Source organism: Jaculus jaculus, chromosome 5, assembly GCF_020740685.1.
Source record: "Jaculus jaculus isolate mJacJac1 chromosome 5, mJacJac1.mat.Y.cur, whole genome shotgun sequence".
Classification (NCBI taxonomy): Eukaryota; Metazoa; Chordata; class Mammalia; order Rodentia; family Dipodidae; genus Jaculus; species Jaculus jaculus.
In genome coordinates, this window is record NC_059106.1 from 78285588 (window position 1) to 78310837 (window position 25250).

General features: G+C 50.8%; 1 protein-coding gene across 2 annotated transcripts in view; it reads left to right on the forward strand.

Annotated features, from left to right (window-relative positions):
- The window catches only part of Hivep3 (HIVEP zinc finger 3), a 113095-nt gene that overhangs the window by 62932 nt on the left and 24913 nt on the right, over nt 1–25250 (forward strand). For both annotated transcript variants that reach the window (XM_004670461.2, XM_045150628.1), the window contains exons 3-4: nt 6043–11594; nt 16648–16793. In XM_004670461.2, the coding sequence (XP_004670518.2) occupies nt 6525–11594; nt 16648–16793 (5216 nt within the window). In that variant the 5' untranslated portion in view covers nt 6043–6524. The remainder of the gene's footprint in view (nt 1–6042; nt 11595–16647; nt 16794–25250) is intronic.

A 25250-nucleotide genomic window follows, 5' to 3' on the forward strand; every position in this document is an offset into this window, starting at 1 on the left:
TTTGAATCTCCAGAATCCACATAATCCAGATGCACATGGTGGCACATGCATTTGTAGTTCATTTGCAGTGGCTAGAGGCCCTGGTGTGCCCATTCTCTCCTTCTTCCTCTGTCTCTGTAATAAATAAATACAAAATTTCATCTTTATGTCATTCCTAAGACCCAAACAAATGCTAGATGGAACCCAGTTGGCCATGGGGAGGGAGAGCTAGAGGTAGAAAAAAGCATGTCATAAGGGAAGTAGAAGGAACGTTTGGATGGCAAAAGATTGATGCCTCCAATATGGAGGTATCATGTGTTAAAAATATAGACAAAAGACAGGAAGATAATCACCATGAAATAATTGGTTAATGATTTTATGCAAAAATGCTAAGGCTCACTTAATATCAAGAAATGAGTTGTCATCGTGGTAGGCAGAACAATTAACTCTCAAGACAGCCATCTTCTAATCCCTGGAACCAGTGACTATATTGTCATTCATGGAAAAGGGGATTTAAATTAAGCATGAGATTAAGTTAAGCATCTCAGCTAAAAGATTAGCTGGGATTACCCAGGCAGAACCAATATAGTCACAAGACTCCTCATAAGTGAAAGGGAGATGGCGGAGTCAGTGTGAGAATGATCTCGTGAGAGCCCATGTAGCTTTGAAGATGGCAAGAGCCACAAGCCAAGGAGGACAGGCAGCCTGTGAAGCCTGGGAAAGATTGTTCACCCCTTTGTAGCCTTCTGAGGACCAGCATCCCACCCCAGCCCCAATCAGAGGTTCAGCTGCTCAAAGGGGACTGATAACTGAGGCTTTCTCCAGACACAGAACATTTCTCTCCTGGGAACTGACCCCAGTCTTCTTGTCATCACATTTTGGACGATGCCCTTATCTCACCCCCACATCATGCTCCTTCCAAAAAAGATGGACAGATAGATACCCTTTTGGCCATAACTGACAAGTTGCATACATCATGTTGGCCAGAAGCAGCTGCAAGGGAGGCTGGGAAAAGTACAGCCTCTAATTGGGTGGCCTTAGACCCATCAGAGGTGCGGACTTTGAGTTCGAAGACGACTGACGAGTGGGACAGAGTCCAGTCTTGGCAGTGGTGCCTCTCACTTTGTCTAGACTTCCTTTGGTGACTAACTGGCCACCTATCCTTGTGAGTTGCAGACCCATGTCACCACATCTGTCGTCTTGCTGCTATCTGACCCACAACCACTTTACTTTTCTTTGTTTTGTTTTTCTAGGTAGAGCCTCGCTCTAGCCCTGGCTGACCTGGACTTCACTATGTAGTCTCAGACTGGCCTTGGACTCACACTCTTATTTTTCTTTGCAGGTGAGGAATTCTGCTCCACCTTGCCCTCACACACGTGCACAAACACAAACACTGCACACAGAGATTCTGGAAGGGGCACTGGTTGTGTGGTGGGGTCGCTAGGTAAGGACGGAAATGGCTTACCAGTCTAACCGGCGGCCCTTGCTTTGTGAGTTCCCAGCTATTGAAGATGGGAAGATAGTTTGCTTTTATGGCACTTTGAGACCAATGTGCTTTATTGCTGTCAGTCACACGTGTGAACAGTTTTCATGTATTGGAGGGTAAGTAAGTGTTTAAGTAAATTACTAGCAAAAGACTGTGTTAGGCCCCACAAATCTGGCTCTAGGTTGACATAACTGCTTCCTAGGCATGAGGCCCCTGCCCCTGTTGTGCCTCAGCCTTATCTCATTTGGCTGGTGGCCCAAGTACTTCAAGCTAGAGCCTGAGGTGAATTCCAGATGGCCCAATGTTTTTGCCAGCCTGACAGAGCCCAGCTCCCAGCTAAAGCCTCAGGATGTCCACTCTGGGCTTAGGCCATGTGATCCCAGCACTAGGTGTAGAAAGTGCTCTCCCATTTGGCTTCAGGCCTGAGGCCACCTTGCCTTGGGCCTGTTGGCTCCTGCATCACAACCTGAGGCTGGCCGTAGCAAACTCTGCTCACTTCCCTGTTGGTCTGTCCCAACAGATAGACCTATGGAAGCTTCTGGAAGAAGAACCAACTAATCTAACATATTAACCAATTGACTTCTAAAGCCTGTGTTCTCCTCCTGGTTGTCCACTGGCTCCTAAATTAGAGCTCTTAGCAACCTATGGTCTCAGTGGCCAGCAATGTGGCCCCTTGACCATTCTGTGACCTTCATCAGAGGACATCCTTCCTGTCTTCAGCCAGGAAAGGGAAGCCCTGAAGCTATTAATTCATTTCTCTGGTGACAATTATAAGTATCCTTATTAATTCTCTGGGGTGGGGAGGGGAAGTGGCATTTTCTTTGGCATTTCTGACATGCTCAGAACCATAGAGAGTAAGAAAGCCATGTTTGTCATGTCTCTGGGTCACTCAGTCTTCCTAAAGCAGTTAAAGAGCAGCGGAGACCTGTTCACAGCACATCTGGGCTTGACAATTCCAAGGCTGAGGGGCTTACAGATCATGATGTTTCTGGCAACAAAAAGCCTCGTCTGCAGTCCCAGCTGCCTCCTTGGGCCCTGGCCCCTGGCATCCACGCTTGTCCTGATGGCCTCATACAGCAGGGTAGCAGAGGGCCCCGGCCTGGTGTTGGAGGTCCCAGGTGGCCCTGTATGCAGACTGAAGAGATGGCCTAGGGGCTCCCAGGCTCCCAACTTTACACTCTGGGAGCCAGCTCAGGAGGCAGTTCTCATCTGTCCCGGCAGACAACATCCTCCTCGTCTGATGTTAGATGTCCCAGCATCTCTGCACCAGGGCAGGTTGGGCCCTCACCTTAGCCAGATTCCCCATTTCTCTTATCCAGCAGAGCAATGAGATTCAGGCAGTAGAGGGGCCAGTACTTTCATTCAGACTAGATACCTGCTGACCCTCACTGTGGACACAGTGATATCCCCTGGAGCCATGCTGACTTGTCCATAGAACAGGGAAGCCATAACTGCAGTGCCCATTCTATACAACAGCTGCAGGGAGTGTGATTGTAGGGACAAGCCTGGATTGCAGATCTTCAAGCACAAGATGGTCCAGCCCTGCAACTAAGCTGTGATATTTTTAGGGCAAAAGCTATCATCTTTGCAGTCAGTCGTCAAGTGAGGGGACTGGGCCAGACCAGTGGCATCTAAGACACCATGAGGAGACTGCTGGGTAGCTCAGTCCACTGCAGAAATCCAGAGTCCAGACACACAGAGGCAGTTTACATCCATGCCTGGTGTCTATCACCAGACACATGGGGATCGAAAGGGCACAAGAGACAGTCTTGGTTTATTCCTGCTGTTCCTCCCTCATTAGTAGCAGTGCTCCTCCCACTCTCAAAAGTGTGCTGGTGCTGATGATGTCCTGTATGGCTGCCCGGTGAGCTTTAACATAGCAAAGTGAGATTCCTCTGCCTTCTCCACACTCAGCCTGCTTTGAGAGGGTGCTCTCTCCACCCAAGCCAGAGATTTGAGTGCTCAAAGAACAGCTTTTGTGGAGCTTTGCACTTCCACTAATAGTCCCTGTATTTTCTAGAGGGATATCATTGAACACAGAACTGTCTCCTGTGTCATTTCTACCCTGACTGGAGTATCCCATGAACAGGTGCTGTCACAGAGCCCTTTGCTTCTGGGGGATAGCTGACAGCGCTCTTCCTTTCTGGCTATAAGCATTTCAACACTGGACTACATCTCCCTTTTCTCTTTCACTGGCAGTAATCACATATAAATCAAATGTATAGCTCAACTATAAAAATACTATAAGCGGGCTGGAGAGATGGCTTAGCAGTTAAGCGCTTGCCTGTGAAGCCTAAGAACCCCGGTTCGAGGCTCGGTTCCCCAGGTCCCACGTTAGCCAGATGCACAAGGGGGCGCACGCGTCTGGAGTTCGTTTGCAGAGGCTGGAAGCCCTGGCGCGCCCATTCTCTCTCTGTCCCTCTATCTGTCTTTCTCTCTGTGTCTGTCGCTCTCAAATAAATAAATAAATAAATAAAGATTTAAAAAAAAATACTATAAGCCATTATGATTGGTATAGTATTGTTCTTTTTTTCCCCAAATATTTATTCCTTTGTAAGTAGAAAGGGAGGAGGGAAGGAAGAAGGGAAAGCGAAAGAGAGATTGAGAGAGTGAGAGAATGGGTACGCAGGGCCTTTGGCTACTGCAAATGAATTCCAGATGCATGTGTCACTCTGTGCATCTGGTTTCATGTGGGTCCTGGGGATCGAACCCAGGCTGTCAAGCTTTGCAAGCAAGTGCTTTGAACTGCTGATCCATCTCTTCAGCCCAGCATTTTTCTTTTCATCCCACCAATTCTTACTTGCTGCACCATTTATATTTTCTTTGTTATGATTTGTTACTCTTATTTAGAGTTCTTACTCATTAGAATTTGATGTATTTACTTTGAATTCTTTATAGAACAGAGGGTTAAAAATACACACAAAAGAGCTAGAGAGATGGCTTAGCAGTTAAGGCACTTGCCTGCAAAGCCAAAGGACCTTGGTTTGATTCGCCAGGACCCACATAAGCCAGATGCACAGGGGGCGCACACATCTGGAGTTCATTTGCAGTGGCTGGAGGCCCTGGTGCACCCATTCTCTCTCTGTGTCTGTCTCTTTATTTCTCTTTCTCAAATAAATAAATAAAACTAAAATATTTTTAAAAATACGCTCAAAAGAGGTAAACTTACAGGACATTTTTAGCTAAAAGATGGAGTCATCTGCTTTGCTCCACAACATTAGCCATGGTCTGACATCCTGCCAGCTGCAAGACAATTGGCTGAGTCTTGTAGACTATTCAGACCTGTACTAGGGCATGAAGGGATGGGTCGGGATGCTAGGGGAAAGACCTGCGAACAGGACGAGGAAGGACAAGGATTAGACACGAGGGAGGGCTAGGGAAAGACTGTCACAGAGGCCAAGGTCAGGTGCTCACGCTGTCTCTTAGAGACTGGGATCTTGCTGCGCATCGTGGCACAGTGGAACCCTTGCACCTACCTGGAGGCTGAGGCAAGGGGATCATGAGTTCAAGGCCAACCTAGGCTATACACCAGACTCTATTTCAAAAAACACCCAAGGACTAGAGATGTAGCTCAGTGGCAGAGTACTTGCCTAGCATTTACAAAGCTCTAGGCTCAATCCCAGCACCACAGAAAAAGAAAACCTAGTTTTTTTGGTAGGGTGCCTTCTCTCTGTAGGCCCTTAGTTGACTCAGCTAGAAAGTCAGAAGATTGGATAAGATAGTCATAGTGACCTCCAGCTTTGACATTCTACCTTGCCCCTGAAGAAAAGGGCCCTGAGGCCAGTGCTCCTGAACCTATCTGCTATCCAACATCTTGGGAGGATACATCCTGGTGTCCACTCAGGCCAGCAGACTAGCTTTGCCCTCCTCTTGGCAAGGACCTCCGCTCTGAGTTACTTTCAGGGCCTTCTTGGAACACTTGTGGGACAAGAAAAAGCTACAAACCTGAAATAACCTTCCAGAAAGTTCCCCATGTCCTCGGAAATGTTTGGACCAATCTGGGAGTCACAGCAAGGTCACGTGTGCATTCCTACCAGCTAAGGCAGTGCTATGCAGCTCGGCCCTGGAGCACAGGCCGAGGAGTGGTTAGCACAGGGCTAAAAAGACAGCGGTGTCTCTCGTGGATATAGACTGGAGGCCAGAGAGACTAGAACAGTCTGCCCCTGGGAGCGCTCATCTCGGCCACCCTCAAATACTTCCCTTTGCTCCAGGAGCACCATGGGCAGCTTTCCCAGATCTTCTGCATCCCCTCCTCATGGGCAAGACTTGCTGTTATCTGTTTTTTACATGCAAAGAAAGAGAGGCTTAGAAAGCTCAAATGGGTCCCACGGCAGGGGTGAGGGCCCAGGCCTCCACCTCCAGTGCCCACAAGGCCACAGTGTCAGAACCTGGCCATGGTGAGTGAGCACAGGATGGGTGTCACTCGACAGAGGGAGCTGGGGTTCTGCATTCTTGTTAAGCATCTGGCTAAACTTCAGGGCTTTCAGCTGGCTTTGACCCTGAGTCCCAGCTGCCCAGACTATGAACAGTGTCAGTAATTCTCTATCCTTGGTTGTGTGTATGCTTCTGTCCCATAGAAGAGCGCGATTTCTCCTCTGAGACCGCTGATCTCCATCACAGCCGTAGAGGGGAGAAGAGGTGGGGACGGAGCCACCCCAGCATCCAAAGCGGCTTCTCTCAAGCCAGAACCAGGGATGACTGGGCCATGGACACAGAAGTCTCCAACCTTCGGCCATTTGCATAGCACACAGGGGACTTGTGGGGGCCACCTGCCACTGCCAGTGAAACCCATTCAATGGCAATACTGACATCCTTCATGCCGTTTTCACGACAGACACTCAGGCAGGAAGCGCCGGCGTGCTTTCTGTCTGCAGAGTAGAGGGCCCTGCCTGACCAACATGAACGGCGCAGGCCCCGAGACCTACTCTGAGTTCACTTGCAGCCACTGACACTTGCAAAAAATCAAACCAACTCCCAAAGCCATTGTAGGGTTGGCTTCCATAGCTCTTGACCAATGTGGCCAAAGCTGGACACCTCGGGACACTTGGGTTATTCGTAAATGCAACCTGCCTCACCTCCCAGAACAGCATCTGAAGTCTCTGTAAAGGTCATGGATCCTGAACAAAGTGTCAAGGGCACCAAGAAGGTTGATGGAAGTCCCCGGAAGCGGCTGACCAAGGGAGAGGCCATTCAGACGAGCATTTCCTCCAGCACGCCGTACCCAGGCAGTGGCACCACTGCCCCCCAAGAAAGCACCCCCCAGGAGCTCCTAGCCCCGCAGCCCTTCCCAGGCCCCTCATTGGTTGTTAGGGAGGGCTCTCAGGAGAAAACAAGCGTACAACAGAAGCCCCCCAGGAGGCCTTCCATTGAGACCTCAGTTCACATCTCGCAGCTTCCGCAGCACCCCATGACACCAGCATTCATGTCTCCCAGCAAACCAGAGCATCTCCTAGAGGGGTCCACGTGGCAGCTGGTCGATCCCATGAGACCGGGACCCTCAGGCTCCTTTGTGGCTCCTGGACTCCATCCGAAGAGCCAGCTCCTCCCATCCCATACCTCCATCCTTCCCCCTGAGGACCTGACTGGCATCCCCAAGGTTTATGTGTCCCGTCCCTCACAGGTGTCCCTGAAACCTACAGAAGAGGGACACAAGAAGGAGAGGAAACCTCAGAAGCCAGGCAAGTACATCTGCCAGTACTGCAGCCGGCCCTGTGCCAAGCCCAGCGTGCTCCAGAAGCACATCCGCTCACACACAGGCGAGAGGCCCTACCCCTGTGGCCCCTGTGGCTTCTCCTTCAAGACCAAGAGTAACCTCTACAAGCACAGGAAGTCTCATGCCCATCGTATCAAAGCTGGCCTGGCTTCGGGTGCAGGAGGTGAGATGTACCCCCCAGGGCTAGAGATGGAGAGGATCCCTGGGGAGGAGTTTGAGGAACCCACCGAGGGAGAAAGCACAGACTCCGAAGATGAAACTGGCACCACATCCGGTCCCCCAACAGAGGTTCCCTCCAGACCTAAACACCCTCTCCTCTCCAGCAGCTTGTATAGCTCCGGGAGCCACAGTTCTAGCCATGAACGTAGCTCCTTGTCCCAGTCCAGCACAGCGCCATCGCTCGAGGACCCCAGCCCATTTGCAGAACCCTCATCTGAGCATCCCTTGAGCCATAAACCAGAAGACACCCACACCATTAAGCAGAAGCTGGCACTCCGCCTGAGTGAGAGGAAGAAGGTGATTGATGAGCAGGCGTTTCTGAGTCCTGGGAGCAAAGGAAGTACGGAGTCTGGGTATTTCTCACGCTCTGAGAGCGCTGAGCAACAGGTCAGCCCCCCCAACACCAATGCCAAGTCCTATGCCGAGATCATCTTCGGCAAGTGTGGGCGGATCGGACAACGGACATCTATGCTGACAGGCACCTCCACCCAGCCCCTGCTGCCTCTGTCTGCCGAAGATAAGCCTAGCCTGGTGCCTTTGTCTGTGCCCCGGACACAGGTGATTGAGCACATCACAAAACTCATCACCATCAACGAGGCTGTGGTGGACACCAGCGAGATCGACAGCGTAAAACCCAGGAGGAGCTCACTGACGAGACGCAGCAGTGTGGAGTCCCCGAAATCCAGCCTCTACAGGGAGTCGCTGACTTCCCATGGGGAGAAGACAAAGCCAGAACAATCGCTGCTGGGCCTCCAGCACCCGCCCAGCTCCACTCCCCCTGTGCCTCTCCTAAGAAGCCACTCAATGCCTTCTGCTGCTTGCACCATCAGCACCCCCCATCACACCTTCCGAGGGAGCTACTCCTTTGATGACCACATCGCTGATCCGGAGGGCCCTAGCCGCAACAGTCCTGCGTTCACCTCCCACCCACGGATGCTGAAGCGCCAGCCGGCAATCGAGCTTCCTTTGGGAGGTGAGTTCAGTTCCGAAGAGCCTGGACCAAGCAACAAAGACCCTGCCTCCAAGCCCTCCGATGAACCAGAACCCAAGGAAAGTGACCTCACCAAAAAGACCAAGAAGGGCATGAAAACAAAAGGTGTCATCTACGAATGTACCATCTGTGGTGCTCGGTACAAGAAACGGGATAATTACGAGGCTCATAAGAAGTACTACTGCTCTGAGCTCCAGATCACAAAGCCTCATTCCGCAGGTGCTCCTGAAGCTGAAAAGACCCAGGTAGAACCTGAGCCCTGGTCCCAGATGATGCATTATAAACTGGGAGCCACCTTGGAACTCACTCCACTGAGGAAGAGGAGGAAGGAGAAGAGCCTTGGCGATGAGGAGGAGCCACCTGCCTTTGGTAGCTCTGGGCCATCAGACGCTGCTAGGAATCTTCCCCTAGAGTCCACCAAGTCACCAGCAGAGCCAAGTAAACCAGTGCCCTCTTTGGAGGGACCCACGGGCTTCCAGCCAAGGACTCCCAAGCCAGGGGCTGGATCAGAACCAGGGAAGGAGAGGAGAACAACATCCAAAGAAATTTCTGTCATCCAGCACACCAGTTCCTTTGAGAAATCTGACCCTCTCGAGCAGCCCAGCAGTGTGGAAGGAGAAGACAAACCCTTGGCCCAGTTCTCATCCCCACCACCTACTCCTCATGGACGCTCCACACATTCCCTGCAGCCTAGGTTGGTCCGCCAGCCCAATATTCAGGTTCCCGAGATCCTGGTGACTGAAGAACATGACCGGCCTGACACAGAGCCTGAACTGCCCCCAAAGGAGCCCGAGAAGACTGAGGAATTCCAGTGGCCCCAGCGCAGCCAGACACTGGCACAGCTCCCCGCCGAGAAGCTGCCACCCAAGAAGAAGAGACTTCGCCTGGCCGAGATGGCACAGTCCTCTGGGGAGTCTAGCTTCGAGTCCTCCGTTCCTCTGTCTCGCAGCCCAAGTCAGGAGAGCAGCATCTCTCTGAGTGGCTCCAGTCGCTCTGCATCATTTGACAGGGAGGACCATGGGAAAGCTGAGGCCCCAGGGCCTTCATTGGACACACGCCCCAAACCCTTGGGTACCCATATGCTGACTGTCCCCAGCCACCACCCACATGCCCGAGAAATGCGGAGATCAGCCTCAGAGCAGAGCCCCAATGTGTCCCACTCCACACACATGACAGAGACTCGAAGCAAATCCTTTGACTATGGCAGCTTGTCTCCGACAGGCTCCTCTGCAGCAACCCCCACAGCTCCCCCGACCCCAGCTGCCCCACCAGAAAGAAGAAAATGCTTTTTAGTAAGACAGGCCTCCCTAAGCAGAGCTCCAGAACTTGAGCCAGAGGCCACCCCTAAGGCAAGACAGGAGAGTGAGGAGCCACAGCCCTCAGCTAACAAGCCTTCTACTAAAAGCTCTGGGCCCCAGATCTCCTCCACAGCCATCACACACACTGGGTACCCTGAAGGAGGCAAGAGTCAGGTGCAGGACAGGCCCCCATTGGGATCTAGCCCACCCTACACAGAAGCCCTGCAGGTGTTCCACCCCCCTGGTGTCCAGCTGCCCCTGCAAGAGAAGCCTTGCCTGCCCCCACCTGGCTCCCTCTTTTCCTTGCAGCACCTTTTGCAGGAGCCAGGACAGTCCTCTGAGTTCTTCTCCACACAGGCCATGGCCAGCCTCCTTTCCTCCCCTTACTCTATGCCCCCACTCCCACCCTCTTTATTCCAGGCCCCACTGCTTCCTCTGCAGCCTACGGTGCTGCACCCCAGCCAGCTCCATGTCCCCCAGCTCCTTCCTCACCCCACAAGCATCCCTTTCCGGGAGCCCCCCTCCTACCTCCCCATGCCATGCCCTGCCTCCTCAGACCTCTCCTCTGGATTTTTCCTCCCTCTGCAATCTCAGTTTTCCCTGCAGCTCCCTGGTGACATGGAAAGCCACCTGCCACCAATCAAAACCAGCCTGGCTCCACTAGTAGCAGGACCTCCTGGTCCCTCCAGCAGCACAGAATACAGCAGTGACATCCAGCTGCCCCCAGTGGCTCCCTCAGCCAGCTCTCCAACAACCACTTCAGCCCCACCACTGGCCCTGCCTGCCTGTCCAGACACCATGGTGCCACTGGTTGTGCCAGTCCGCATTCAGACCCACATGCCGTCCTATGGGAGTGCGATGTACACCACCCTTTCTCAGATCTTGGTCACCCAGTCACAAAGCAGCTCAACAAGTATAGCTCTTGCAAAGTGTGAAGAGCCCCCTTCCCAGGGGTCCTCTGTGTGTGGAGGTGATGTGTATGAGACTAGGCCTGGACCATCTGGGCTAAGTGAGGAGCAAAACAGAAGTTTCCAGACTCCATACCTACGGGTGCCTGAAAGGAAAGGCACTTCCCTATCATCTGAGGGTGTCCTGAGCCTGGAGGGGAGCTCATCTGCAGTTGGGGGAAGCAAGCGTGTCCTCTCCCCAGCCGGCAGCCTTGAACTTACTATGGAAACCCAGCAGCAAAAAAGAGTAAAGGAGGAGGAGGCTTCCAAGGCAGATGAGAAACTGGAATTGGTGAAACCCTGCAGTGTGGTCCTGACCAGTGCTGAGGATGGGAAGAGAGCAGAAAAATCCCACATGGGCAGCCAGGGCCGGGGCAGGAGGGAATTGGATACATTGTCCAGCCTTCCCTCAGATGCATCTGACCCAAAAGAAGTGTCTTCCCTCCCCCATCCACCAGTGCCCCATGGGACAGTCTCCAGCTCAGAATCTTTGAAGGAATCTGCCCAACCATCTGGAAAACCTCACCGAAGAGGGTTGCCCTCACTGAGCATGAAGAAAGAAGATTCCAAGGAACAGCCTGACCTCCCTCCCCTGGCACCTCTCAGCTCTCTGCCTCCATCAGACTCTTCCCCCAGATCAGCCAAGTCACAAGAAGGTACGGACTCAAAGAAGGTACTGCAGTTCCCCAGCCTCCACACGACCACTAATGTCAGTTGGTGCTATTTAAACTACATTAAGCCAAATCACATCCAGCATGCAGATAGGAGGTCCTCTGTTTACGCTGGTTGGTGCATAAGTTTGTACAACCCCAACCTTCCAGGGGTTTCCACTAAAGCTGCTTTGTCCCTCCTGAGGTCTAAGCAGACAGTGAGCAAAGAGACATACACCATGGCCACTGCTCCGCATCCTGAGACAGGAAGGCTGGTGCCATCCAGCTCCCGCAAGCCTCGCATGACAGAGGTAAGTTCAGCCTTGTTCTTGTCATCTCAGTGCCAAAATCATGCTGAGCTTTTTTTTTTTTTTAATTTTTTATTTATTTATTTGAGAGCGACAGACATAGAGAGAAAGACAGATAGAGGGAGAGAGAGAATGGGCGCGCCAGGGCTTCCAGCCTCTGCAAACGCACTCCAGATGCGTGCGCCCCCTTGTGCATCTGGCTAACGTGGGACCTGGAGAACCGAGCCTCGAACCGGGGTCCTTAGGCTTCACAGGCAAGCGCTTAACCGCTAAGCCATCTCTCCAGCCCGCATGCTGAGCTTTTAAAGCCACATTTTCTTCATGCTGAGTTTATAGAACTAGAGTCAGCTGAGGGGGGTGATTTTTAGTCTGGGAGCTGTGACTGGTCCCCTTACCAGGGATCATGTTTATTGAGTTTCACATGATTGAAATAGATACATTACTCCACCCCCAAAAAAGGGCCAAGTGTAGTGGTGTACCGCTTTAATCCCAGCACTCAGGAGGCTGAGGTAGGAGGATCACTGTGAGTTCAAAGCCACCCTGGGACTACAGAGTGAGTTTCAGGTCAACCTGGACTAGAATGAGACCATTCCTCAAGAAAAAAAAAGTGATCAATAAAACAATCCTGCTTTCCCATGAATTTCTAATATAAAATCAAAGGTTCATTCTAAGCAAGGAAAATAAATTCTCCCAAAGGCTGACTTGGGGAACTTGATTGGTAGAAATGCCTCTGGCAATTGTAGAGCTTTGCACCAGTCCTTCCTTTATCATGGGTGTATCTCCCTTGCTCATCAAGTCTCTTCCTGCATTTTTATACCCTGCCTGCTATTTCTGTTCTCTACTATCATTTAAAATCTTCCCACTTCCAGAAACATTAGCATTTGACACAAGCCACTCCTTTAACTGCTGAGCCATCTCCCCAGCATAACACAAACTATTCCTGCAATAGACCTTTCTTTTCTGGGAATAGAATAGCAAATAAGCTGGCCTGCAATGTTCTTTCCACCTGTAGGAGGCAGTATTATTCATAGTTTGTGCATCAACCTCTCCCTGAAGCTCATTTTCTTTTTGTAGAATTAGTTAAAATTCATTCATTTAATAAATTTCATATTAGTTTATTTTTATTTTATTTTCAATAGTTCATAAACATATATGATGTACTTTGATCACATACATCACCCATTACTGTCTCCTATCCTCCTTCTACTCCCACTAAGCCTCTCTCCCCAACTGGTCTTCTTCCTGCTTTAGTGTCTGTTTGTCTGTCTGAGTCTGGGACTCATATTCACTCCTTCACTGCATCTGACCTAAGCTAGGTTTGGAGCTATAACACAACTGATCCCCTGCAAATTCAGCAAGTTTGAAATTCCAATTTATATAAATTCTTTCTGCCCAGACAAGGCTGGGCTGAGGCTTTAAGTCTGTGGAGACATAAGTGGTCTTGTTTGATGAATATCCTCATTGTACTGGGCTGGGGCCTGGAACCCCATTTACTGCTCACCTCCACCTGTGAAGCAAGCATCAGCTTCTCCATTCTGAAAATAAGAGAACTCCAGGTCAGAGGTTGAGACAGGTCAAGGACACATTCCAAGCATCTAACTCATCCAAAATTTGAGCCCAGACTTAGACCTGTCAGACTCCAAAGAGTCTCTTTCCCTTTGTTTAATTATTTGTGGAAAGAAACCTTTAAAATAAATTGCAAGGGCTGGAGAGATGGCTTAGCAGTGAAGCACTTACCTCAAAACCTAAGGACCCATGTTCATCTGTCTAGATCCTACATAAGCCAAATGCACAAGGTGACACAAGCATGCAAGGTCACACATGCGCACAAGGTGTGTGCACATGTCTGGAGTTTGACTGCAGTGGCGGAAGGCCCTGGCATGCCAATTCCGTCTCTATCTCTATCTCTTGCACTGTCTCTCTTTCATAAAAAAGAAAACAGTTGCAAGTTTAAAAATGTTCACAGGTGTTCCATCCAACCAGGTGCTTTGTCAAAATCCCACACGAATCCCCTAAACCAAACTCCATTGCCGATCAGTGAGCAGAACACAACCTCTAACTGTCAGTGTGGGCGCCTTCCTCTTCCTTCATGCTGTGAATGTTGCACATGAAGTGTGTCCTTAGCTTGGTTGGATTTTCTTCACAAATTGTCTTCCAAGTTTGTTCTCTAGATGTCTTTGTCAGTACACTTTTGCCATAGATACCACATTAGCTGTGACTTTGGCCAGATGCTTCTATAATTAAGTGCATAACTTTTGTGCCAGGTACTATGCAACTTTCACTTTCATCCTCACAGCCACTTTAGAAATTAGGGTTCAGTATCACTATTTTATAGGTAAAGAGACCAAAGCAGAGTGGTTAAAATAACTTGCACACAGCCACATAGTAAATGGCAAGAGACTGGACTGAAAACTAGATTGTGGGCTGGAGAGATGGCTCAGCAGTTAATGGTGCTGCTTGCAAAGCTTGATGGTCTGGGTTTGATTCCCCAGTATCCACATAAAGTCAGGTACACAAAATGGTGCATGTCTGGAATTTGTTTGCAGTAGCAGGAGGCCCTGACATACCCATGTCTGTACTCATTTTCTTTCTCTTTTTCTCTCTCTCTCTCTCTCCCCCACCCTCCCTCTACCTTCCTCTCCCCCCCCCCACAAATAAGAAAATATTGAAAAAATCTAGATGGTGCTCCTACACCTTTTTAAATGGTCCCTGTTCCCTAAATGGAATTATACAGAGCACTGAAGAAAAAGGAAGTGTTCATTTGACTTTAACAGTGTTTTGTTCATTATGAGCTAGGTTCTTAAAATGAGCAAAACTTACAAACTTTTCTTTGGAATATTCTATTTTGAATGAAGGCATGTGTCCTTCCAAATCACACAATATAGTACGTTAGCATAACTGAGTGGTCTACATGTTGATCTCTCTCCCTTCCTCCCTCCCTCTTACCTATCTCTAACGATAGGAAGCATATCACCTCCTAGTACCACCCAGTCCACCTTTGGATATCCTTTAAGGAAGTCCTTTGGTTTATCTCAGAATTTTGAAGCTTGACCTACCTGTCTTCCTGCAGGTCTAGGCAAGTCACATTTGCATTTGGCCATATACACTTAAACTCTGGACAAATTCAGGCTTGTATAAAAGTCCATTTTGCAGCCACATTCCTGTCCTTAAGTGTCTTTTTTTTTCTTTCCTCCTGTGGATCATTCTGATAACCATAGTACTGTCACAAGGACTCCAGTGGTTGGTGATATGGCTCAGTAAAGCATTTGTTTCACAAACCTGATGTCCCCAGCACCCACATAAAAACTGGGTGCAGTGGCATGCACTTATAATCATAGTACTGGGGAAGTAGAGACAAGAATCCCTGAGCCCTCCTGGCTAGCTAGTATAGCCTAATCGGTGAACTATAGGTTCACTGGGGACTCTGTCTCAAAATAAGCTGGAGAATGATGAAGACACCTGATGTTTACCTCTGGCCTACACATACATGCATGCACGAAATAAATAAATGACAAACGGACTTAGGTAGTTGTACAGGTTTGATTTCTATTACCTCACATACCAGAATTATGACTTGGCTTCATGATCAGTTAGTTAGGACTGATCATAGTAATACTGAGCTCATAGGACTCTGGAGATGATTAAGTGAAAAGTGTAATAGAACAGTACTGGCACAAGATACATTACCGTGTGTGTTAGCTCAACACTCTCTGGTTTCAGCCATACTTACTCACACTGCTACCATTGAAAGGTAAGGTTGGCTAGCCAGGCATGGAAGCACACAGCTTTAATCCCAGTACCCAGGAGGCAGAGGCAGAACACAATAAGTGAGTTCAAGGCCAGACTAGACCACATAGTGAATTCTAGGTCAGCCTGGGCTAAGGTGAAACCCTTCCTTGAAAAATGGGGTGCTGGGGGTAATGCTAAGGTAGATCCTGAGTCCCTTGCTCAGTTCCACTAATGAGCACTTTCCCAGTGTTTCCTGGTAAAGTTGTACATTGCCCCCAAACTAACTTCCTCCAGCCTGTCTAGACATTGTATCAGGTTGTGGGAAAGATGTTGTCCACCAGCCTTGTCATTCTGAAGCTCTCAGGCCAGCATGGGAGTGGGGACAGTGTGCCCTGGAAATCTAACGGCGTGGCTTCTGTCAGAGTGACAGTGTGGCTTGTGCTGGGTTTCTGTGCCTCGCCTTTCCTTCTGAAAGATTCCATGGGGGGTCACTATTGACCCTGACTGGATTGTAATACAGGCGAGGCTCCCTTAGCTCTGAAGCCCAGAGATGTGTGTGTGGTCATCACCCAAGGGTAGGTCAACCTGCAGTGGTCTCTCTGACATTTGAACTCACATCCTCGGTTCCCAGCCAAGTACATCTCACTAGTCCCCGGCATGGCATCAGTATTCCATACATGAGGGTGTACCCATCCACGGCCACCCCGGCAGGTTTAGAGGACATGTTCTCAAGATACTGGAAAGTGCTGGAAAGTTCAAGGGTAATGCCATCCCCTCCCTCCCCTTAGAACTAGGTCAACCAAGGCCCATCACTCTATAAACAAGTTCCCCCATTCCCAGAGCCACACAACTACCCTAGCAGGATGACCTAGCTCCTGACCTTTAGTGCTAACATTGGGTGGCCCTCATCCTGAAGGCAGGGGCTTACAGCTCTGCCTTGATCTGGGTAGGTTGATAGGCAGCCTCAACTTTCTGGTCCAACAGTGAGAACTAGACCAGTTAATTCACAAGATGGAGTCCAACTTTTGACTTTTCAAGGCAACCCTGTTTTGGATACAAGGTGACCAAGGCAAGCCAGACGGAGCTCCCAGACTAGCGATAATGACAAAGCAAAGCGCCCGTCCAGGGCAAGTGGAGCTGACAGTGCCCGGGCCCAGCGTGGAGGAGACTTCACCTCTCTCAGGGCCACTCCTTGAATCTGTGGGGGTGAAAATGGGGGCCCAAGCGTGTACGCATGCAGTGTCGTTCAAGGCATGGGCGCTGGGGCACTTCCCGTCCAGGGAGAAGTTTAACCTCCCGCGGTGTTTGTCACGCCTGGCATGTACAGGGGCACCTCCCGTCGCTGGTTTCCCCAGAGGGCCAGACAGACCCAGCTAGAGCAGAGAAGGAGGAGGAGAAGCGAGGGAAGCCCGAGGAGGACGCTCCCGCCTCCAAGAGGGGAGAGCCGGCGAGGATCAAAATCTTCGAAGGAGGGTAAGGCTTACACTCTCTCCTCAGCTGTTCGTGCGCGCGCGTGCAGAGGCAGCCAACGGCTCCTGGCTGGGAGGCGCTCGTGGTCCCTGCAGTGTTTCTTCACAAAGTGGGACTCACGGGCCACCTGCTTTGGGCATACTGCCAGGGCTCCTTGGTGGGGGCACGGGACGCTGGGTGTTGCTAAGGATCAAGGAGCCAGAGTTCCCACCGGTTTCTGAGGTGGTTGTATGTACCTGCTCCTGTTACACTGCTCCCAGCCTGTTTCCTGGCAAGCCCAAGGGCGCATTGGTTGGGGTGGAGTTTTGAATCTCATCTCTGGCAATATTGGCCTGTAACACTTGGCTTTATAAACCTGCTGAGCGACGTGTCTGGGGGACCCCCCTGGGCTCTAGGAAGGCAACTGGCTTCAAACGTGATCTGTGGAAGTTCTTTGTGCACACTGTGTTTTGTGTGGCCACGTGTTCTCTCCTCGGGATGTGGTGTCTGTGAGCAGGTGCTGTGGTGTCTGTCTCAGGGTCCTGTGTTTGTGTCCCTGTCCTAAACATCCCCAAAGATGACAGTCCCCATGAGCCTCAGCCAACACAGGCTGGCACAGTGGGACTCCCATTCTCTAGCATCTGCGAGCAATGGACAGGAAGTCATGGTGACAGGTGTTGGAATCCTCTGGAAGGTTGGGGAAGAGGACAGCTGAATTGCCGCCGTCCCCAGAGCCACGAGTTGGCTCCCCCAGTGGCACTAGCCAGAGGGGAGGAAGTGGTTATCATAGTGATGGGGACAGGGTCAGGGGATGGCAAATATCTCTGAAACACGCTGCTCAAAATACCATGGGTGGCACCGTCCAGGAAACCTACCAGAAGTGCCTGCGAACACTGGCTTTCCTCCTGAGGACTGGGATGGCTTTCTGCTCCTGCCGCTTGGTTAGAGCGCCCTCGTGTGGCTGTGTGCTGTCATACCACCAGTCCCAGGATCCGTGCATGGTAGCTGTGTCCAATTCCCTCCAGTGTCTGGGACTGTCTCAGGGTTCTGAGGGTCTGTGGTGTTCGCTGGTGACAAGGATCCTTCCTACATGAAATCATATGTGTGCACAAAGATACAGGTGCCTTCAGGGTGGAGGCCCCATTCAGAGACCCTCTGCTGCCTGCATCCCTAGGGAAGGTTGAACCTCTGGACAGGCAGCTGACAGCGGCCTCTCCCTGACCAGAGACAAGCTAGACATACCTACCCCCAGATGGAAGGTGAAAGACGGCCTGAGTGCTTCCAACAGCCTGGGTTCTAACGTCTTAATCCTCGTCCACGCACATCATCATTCAGTCCAGCCTGGTGTTTTATCATCTCCCTCTTCCGGGGACTGTCACCACTGCTCCAGTGGTCCACCTACCTCTGCCTTATCATGACCATCCCCCACCTTTCCAACTGTCACACCCTCCTCTACCACGGGAACATCAGCAGGGCTAAGGCTCTGTCACAGGGTCCTGTGGAACCACGGAAGGTGTACACCACAGAAGCCCAGCAGGTGGACACTGGTGGGCCCCTCACCAGTACCCAGCTCTGGATCTCCACCCGGGGCAGCTCACCTTGGCTGTGAGAAGTGTCATCCCTCCTCTTCCAGCTTGTCCCATGGTGTCACCCATCAGGTCATTCCTTCCTCTGGCCCAGCTGTCCCTCCTGGGCCCTGCTCTGCCTCCCACCTAGCTTCTGAGGAGGCATCTTCATGTGTCACATCATCAGGTGCCACCTCCCAGGAGTATTTGCAAATATGGGAGAGGGGATCACCAGAGGCGCTAACCATCAACTCAGCCATCCCCTTGCTGATCAAGTGTATTCTTAAGGTCCCCTCACCTGCGACATACCATATATTGGGAAAGACTATGCAAAGAGGCTGGCTCACTGGGTCCAGTTAGAGACCCAGGCTAGTGGAGACCCAACGAAGAAGGACAGAGGGATACACTGGGCCAGGGCTCCCAACCCGGCTGTCCAGGACCTGGGCTCACATTGATTGGCCACGGCAAATCACATGACCTCAGTAAGTCCTTGGGAGTGGAGTGAACGAATTCTACATGTGCTTATGGGAAACATAAATGTTAAATACATAGCTGTGATGTAAAGCCAGCACAGTTTCGACACATCTTCAACTGGTTAGTTTCTCAGTGGTGTTTTTGAGACGTGCCCATGTTAATGCATAATGAGCCAATTCACCGTGAGAGCTAATGAGCCAGGCGCTGAAGAGCAGCTGTTGTGTGCGTGTCCAGCATGCTCAAGTTTTCTACCTCTAACCCTGCCCTGCACCAGATCCACGTGTCTTCAGAGACTAGCACTGAGATCCCCTTTCCTGCCACTCTGTGTCATGATACTGGTGCCTCTCCCTGAGTCCCTCAGTGACTTGGTCCAGGGCAACTCTTGGCGTACACTGTGTACATCCCCAGTGTATGGCTCTGACTTCCCTGCCCACGTTCCCCTCTCTGTATCCCCACCAGTTCCCCATTTGAACCAAGCCTGTGCTTTCCAGGCAGCCTGTGGGAGCAACTGAGGGCATTGTGCTGGCTTGCACCCAGCACCCATGGTTTTGCTTTGATGGTATAGAAGGGCTCTGTGAAGCAGTGTTTTCACACAGAGTTATATTGTTTCTTGACTGTAATGACTACATTGTCCTACCTCAAGTTTTCTTGCTGCAAGGGATACTGGGAACTCAGGCCCAGGGATGTATGGAAGGGGCAGTCCCTGGAATGGATAGAAAGTACCCGGCTGCCCTCACTGGCTATCCATGCTCTGTCTTGGTAAGCTGTGTATGCTGATGTCTCAGGGACAGATGAGCTAGACTGATGAGGTGCAGGGAAGCCAGGCCCACTGAGGCAGGCCCTTGGGAACTTGGTCATAAGCAGGAGGCAGCCAGCCTTGGTGTACAGAGAGGTGGCATCCAAGCCTCACCATATGCTGGGCCCAGAAGAGCAGGGTATGGAGACTCATGGGCATGGGGTTACCCAGGTGCTCCCCACTGACAGGCCTGTGGCAGATTCAGCCAGCAGCTGTGCCCAAAGAACTCTGCTCTCAGAAAGGAAGCTGGGTGCTGCCCCTCCCAACCCACTGGGAATGGGCTCCATTCAAACGAGCCTACACGTGTTTCTACCGTAAAAACACCCCTTTGGCCAGTGGGTCTGAACTTCCAGATTTTAAAAGAAGTTTTCCTTTAAAAGAACTCAAGAAGGCATCAATTCTGTGGCTCGCCCCCGTGTTATCTCCTTGCCGGCTCCACCTCATTCCAGGGCAGCCTGCTGTCCCTCCGACCTTGACAACTATTCTTTCAAGGTAGGCGGTGACCTGCATCTTACAGAGGTCAGGAGCCACTCACATCTATCTAGTCCTTCCTGAGCGTTGGAAGCATTGCACACAGTTGGCCTCTCCCTCTTCTTTGCAGCGCTTTGGCCAGCCGGTGACCAGGGCGCTGTCTGCTTGTTCCCTTCTCTGCCGTGGATGACTGCACTTTCTCACGTCTTTGGAAAATGCTGTTCTCTCCTGGTCTGCAAGCTCCAAGCATCAGAAACCCCCACCCTCAGGGCTCTTCCAGCTTCCTTCCCACCTCCACCTTCCTCCCAAGGCAGTCTTATATCTACCACCACCAGAGGCTGAGGCCTCTCATGCTTCTATCTCCATGGGTCGCTCCCCAGGCACCATGCTATGTGTCTACCTGGCCCCGTGGATGCTCGCTCTCCATCGTCCATGGCTTAGGACTCACATTCATCACCGACATCATTTGAAAGCCTTACATGCTTCAACAGGGTTCCACCTACAGGTATCATAGCTTTAGCAGTGGTACTCCTCTACCTCATGTATTTTTATTTCTTGTAGTCAAATTGATTTTTATGCCAAGTCAGGAGCTGAGCATATATTGTTTTATACTGATCTGTACTTTTTAGTGTATATGTATTTAATAAAATAGGAGCTTGGGGGGGCTGGAGAGTTTGGCTTAGTGGTTAAGGGACTTGCCTGGGATGTCTAAGGACCCATGTTCAACTCTTCAGGTCCCATATAAGCCAGACGCACAAGGTGACACAAATGCGCAAGGTTGCACATGTGCACAAGGTGGCGCATGCATCTGGAGTTTGATTACAGTGGCTGGAGGCCCTGGCGCACCAATTTGCTCTCCCTTAGAAAAAAAAGGCCAGTCTATTGCGCTTGCCTCAAAAAACTAAGAGCTTGAATGGGCTGGAGAGACGGCTCAGCAGTTAAGGCACTTGCCTGCAAAGCCTAAGGACCCAAGTTTGATTCCCCAGTGCATAAAGCCAGATCCACAAGGTGGCTGGTGCATGGGTCTGAAGTTCATTTGCAGTGGCTGGAAGTCCTAGCATACTCATTTTTTTTCTCTCTCTCCCTCTCTCCCTATCTGCCTCTGTCTCACTCTCTTTCAAATAAATAAATAAAACATTTTAAAAGTAGGGGCTTGGAGAGAAGGTTATAATTTTTTAAAAAAAGACTTTCTTGTACTTTTTCACAAATCTGTTTCACTGGGCCTTTGGAATCCAGAAATTTACTTTTTTGTTTGTTTAGCCTAAATGTCTGCTCAATCTTGTTTTCTTCCTTATGAACTCCACACCTGAAAAAAAGATGTCACATTATGCCTGTGGGCATATTAATCATCTCTGTGTGGTTATTGGGAAGCAAATTCATTAAACTTTGAGTTAAACAAGTGGTAATGAATGGAAGCCTTTTGGATAAAGAATAACCCCTCAGATAACCCACTCTAAAAGCCCAAAGTAGAACAAAAGCTTTGTACTCTCTAACATAATTGGCAGTGCCAACTATGAAGTGGGCAAGACACAGCTGTGTGCATCACCACATGCTTGTTAAGTGGCTCTCTGTAAGACCGGGAGAGGTCAAAAGGGAAAGAGGTGTCTTTTGAAGGACAGATGCAGGTGGGACCTTCGGTACACACATTTTCATTTAGCTAGATGCTCAGGCCCAAACCACTCTTGTCTTGTGTCCACTGGAAAATGCTGACAACTTGATCTTGAAACCATATCTGGAATCTACATTGCCCCCTTCTGGATGGAGCCACTGTATCCTCCTGCAGTCTCTACCTTTTCCCACTCCAGCATTTTGACAACCCAGCAACCAGTGATCCTATTAAATGTCAGTAGACCCCACAACTCAGGCTCTGAGCCCGCCCTCTGGAGCTCTCGGGCAGCCTGTGTGTGTGCGTGTGTGTGTGTGTGTGTGTGTGCGCGTGTGTGTGTGTTGGCCCAACCGCTCCCTGGCCTCTGCCTGCTGCTCCCCACCGTGCTGTGAGATGAGAATGCCTCTGCCTCAGGGCCTTGTTGCAGTGTCCTCGACCCAGAGCAGTGTCACCAGAGAGCACTGTGGCCCCCCACTTCCCTCAGCCACCCTTCAGTGATGTCTTCCAGTTCACCCAAAATGAATTGTATGTTCTGGTATTTCTTGGGGTGTGTGTGGGTAAGACAAAGGATAATCTCACCTACCTCTATTTTGAAACAGGGTCCCTCATTTTCCTAGAGCTCACCAAATAGGCTACGCTGGTTGGCCGTGATCCTCAGGGCTTCCCCCGTATCTCCACCTCCCCAGCACTGGGATTGCGAACATGTGCCACCACGTCCAGCTCTTTCACATGGACTCTGGGGACCAAACTCAGATCTGTGTGCTTGCAAGACAAGCCTTTCACTGACTGCATTCATTCGTTGCCATGGCCCTCTCCTGACTTTTTTTTTTTTTTTTTTGGCATATATGTGGTGTGCTTGTGTGTGTGCACATGAGGGCGCACACGTGTTCAGGTGTGCACGCACATGGAGTGTAAGCAGGTATGGAGGCCAGAGGTTGATGTCGAATGTCTTCCTTGATCACTGTCCCCTTTATTTACTGAGGCAGAATCTCTCGGTTGGACCCAGGGCTTGCTAAGTAGACTGGTCAAGCCAGCCAGTTTGCCCCCAGGGAATCCCCTTGTTGTACCTTCTAAGGGCTGGGATTGCAGGCAGAGCCCCACTCCCACCAGGCAGGGTCAGATGTTGGGGATCCTCACTCTGGTCTTCACACTTATACAGCAAGCACTTTACCCACCGAACCATCTCCCCAAGACCCCTCCTCGGGCATTTCTTTTCCGCTCGCCTTCCCTGCCTTTCCCTATCCGTTTAATCATGTTTCTGTTTCTACTAGGAAGTAAGGGCTGGGAGAAGGAGGGCCTGTGTTTCATTCACTGCTGGCTCCCCAGTGCTGAGACGGTGCCTGGCACGTGGGCAGTACTGGAGAATGTTGTTCCTCCGGTATGTCCAGGGTTCTCTGAATCTCGGGTCTCAGCAACTTTTGGATCGGAGGCAGGGCTGAGGACCCCAAGGAGCAAAGACAGAGTCAGGGTCAGACCAGGCGAGGCAGAGCTCACCTAGCTGCACTGGTCAGGCTTGGTCTGAAGAAGATGAGATCAGGGCTGTCCACCATGGGAATGGGAGCCAAGGTTACCTGATGTTAAAAGTAAAGATGAAGCTGAGAGAGATGACTCAGCGGTTAAGGCACTTACTTGCAAAGCTTAATGACCAGAGTTTGATTCCACAGGACCCACATAAATCCAGAGGCACAGGGTGGTGAATGCATCTGGAGTTGTTTTGCAGGGGCTAGAGGTCCTGGGGTACCCATTCATATTCTCTCTCTCCCCCTACCCCTTCTCTCTTCATGCCAGACATGGTAGTACACACTTTTAATCCCAGCATTCAGGAGAGAGAGGTAAGAGGATCACTGAATTGTAGGCCAGCCTGAGACTAAAGAGTGAATTCCAGGTCAGCCTAGGCTAGAGTGAGACCCTACCTCGCAAAAAAAAAAGAAAGAAAGAACAGTACAGGTGAGGCAGAGGAGACCCTAAAGGGTGGGCTCCTGCATGTCAGCTCTTGGGCCAGTGCCCACTAAGCAGAGTGTGTGTGCTCTGGGAACCAGGAAGAGGGACTGGGTGGTTCTGGTTTCCTGCCAGGATAGGGGATGCTCTTCTTCCCGGTGAGTTCAGCCAGTAGGGGGCTTGCCTTTTCCCCACCCCAGTGCTTGGGTCTCTGATCCTTCTCAGCTCCTCCCTGTAGTCCAGACAAGACCCCCATAGGTTGGGGAGTGAGGTGTCTGACCTCCTCGCACCGGCCACATCTTCCTTTCCTTGATGCCCTCCCCCACATCCATCCTTCTACTTCTCCTGGGGAATATGATGTGGACTTTAGAAAAAGGACACTGTTCTTGAGGAAGTAAGGGACAGCAGGATGTTGAGAATCCTGGGAAGTGTTTGCTATTAGGTCACTGTTATCAGTGGCTCTTGTGAGACACTGTTACAGATATCCCAGACTCCAGTGGTAAGGACGATGGCAGGATGGTGGAATGGGAGCTGGAGGCCTCCTAAGAAGCATGAGAGCAAGAAAGCTGAAATGAAGCATGGTCAACTCACTTGTGGTCCAGCAATGGATAGAGAAGGGAAGAGGCAGGCAAGAGAATCAGAGTGGGAGAGGAGAGATCCAACCCTGAGTGACATGTGAGTTTGAGAGCCTAGTCCTTCGTCCATCTGCAGATATTCTAGGAGGCCCTGAGTAATGAGTACGTGAGCCTGACATTCAGAAGACGGACCTCAGCTAGAAATGTACACAGGGGAGTTGTCAATACGTAAGGGTAATTTGGGGCTCTGGATCTTGGGGAGATGAGAAAGAAAGAAAAGAGCATCCAGGGCAGAGAGAGTTTGAGGAGGATGGTGAGAAGTATTTGAGAGCCAGCCAAGTGAAGTCCTAGAAGCTAAGAGCAGGGTGTCCAGGGAGGGAGGGCTCAGCTGAGCTGCCTGCTGACTAGGCCGGGGCAGTGGGGAACAGGCAAACTGTTGGTTTGACAAAGCCTCATGAGGAGGACATTAGTGGCCGTGACAGGAGTCTCCATGGCAATGGACTCCCTATGGCACAGGCTGAAATGAGGAAGGGAGGCGGTGTGTGTCAGAGGCTGACTACAGAGGCTGGCAGCAAAGACAAGGAAGGGTGAGTGAGAGGCTGAACAGGGTGCTGCAAAGGGTGGCAAAGTGTAGGAGCAGGTGTGGGGCCAGTCCAAAGCACGGGTAAGAGGCAGGCATTTCTCTGGTAATGACAGAGATGAAGCCCTGCGTGCCTGCTTCCAGTGTCATGGGAGGATCTTGAGAAAGAAAGTTGGGTTAGTTCTAAGCTTTCCCTCCTAATAACTTAGTCCAAATATTTTCCATCCATTTATCTCTTTGCAGCTCCCCAAATTGCATTGCCAGTCTCCTCTCTCACGTATATATGAGAGAGAAAAGGAGAGAGAGAGAGACTTAGCACACTAGGGCTTCCAGCCCCTGCAAATGAACTCCAGATACATGTGCCACCTTGCGTATCTGGCTTACGTGGGTCCTGGGGAATTGAACCTGGGTCCTTTGGCTTTGCAGGCAAACACCTTAACTACTAAGCCATCTCTCCATCCCTCCTCTCTTATTCT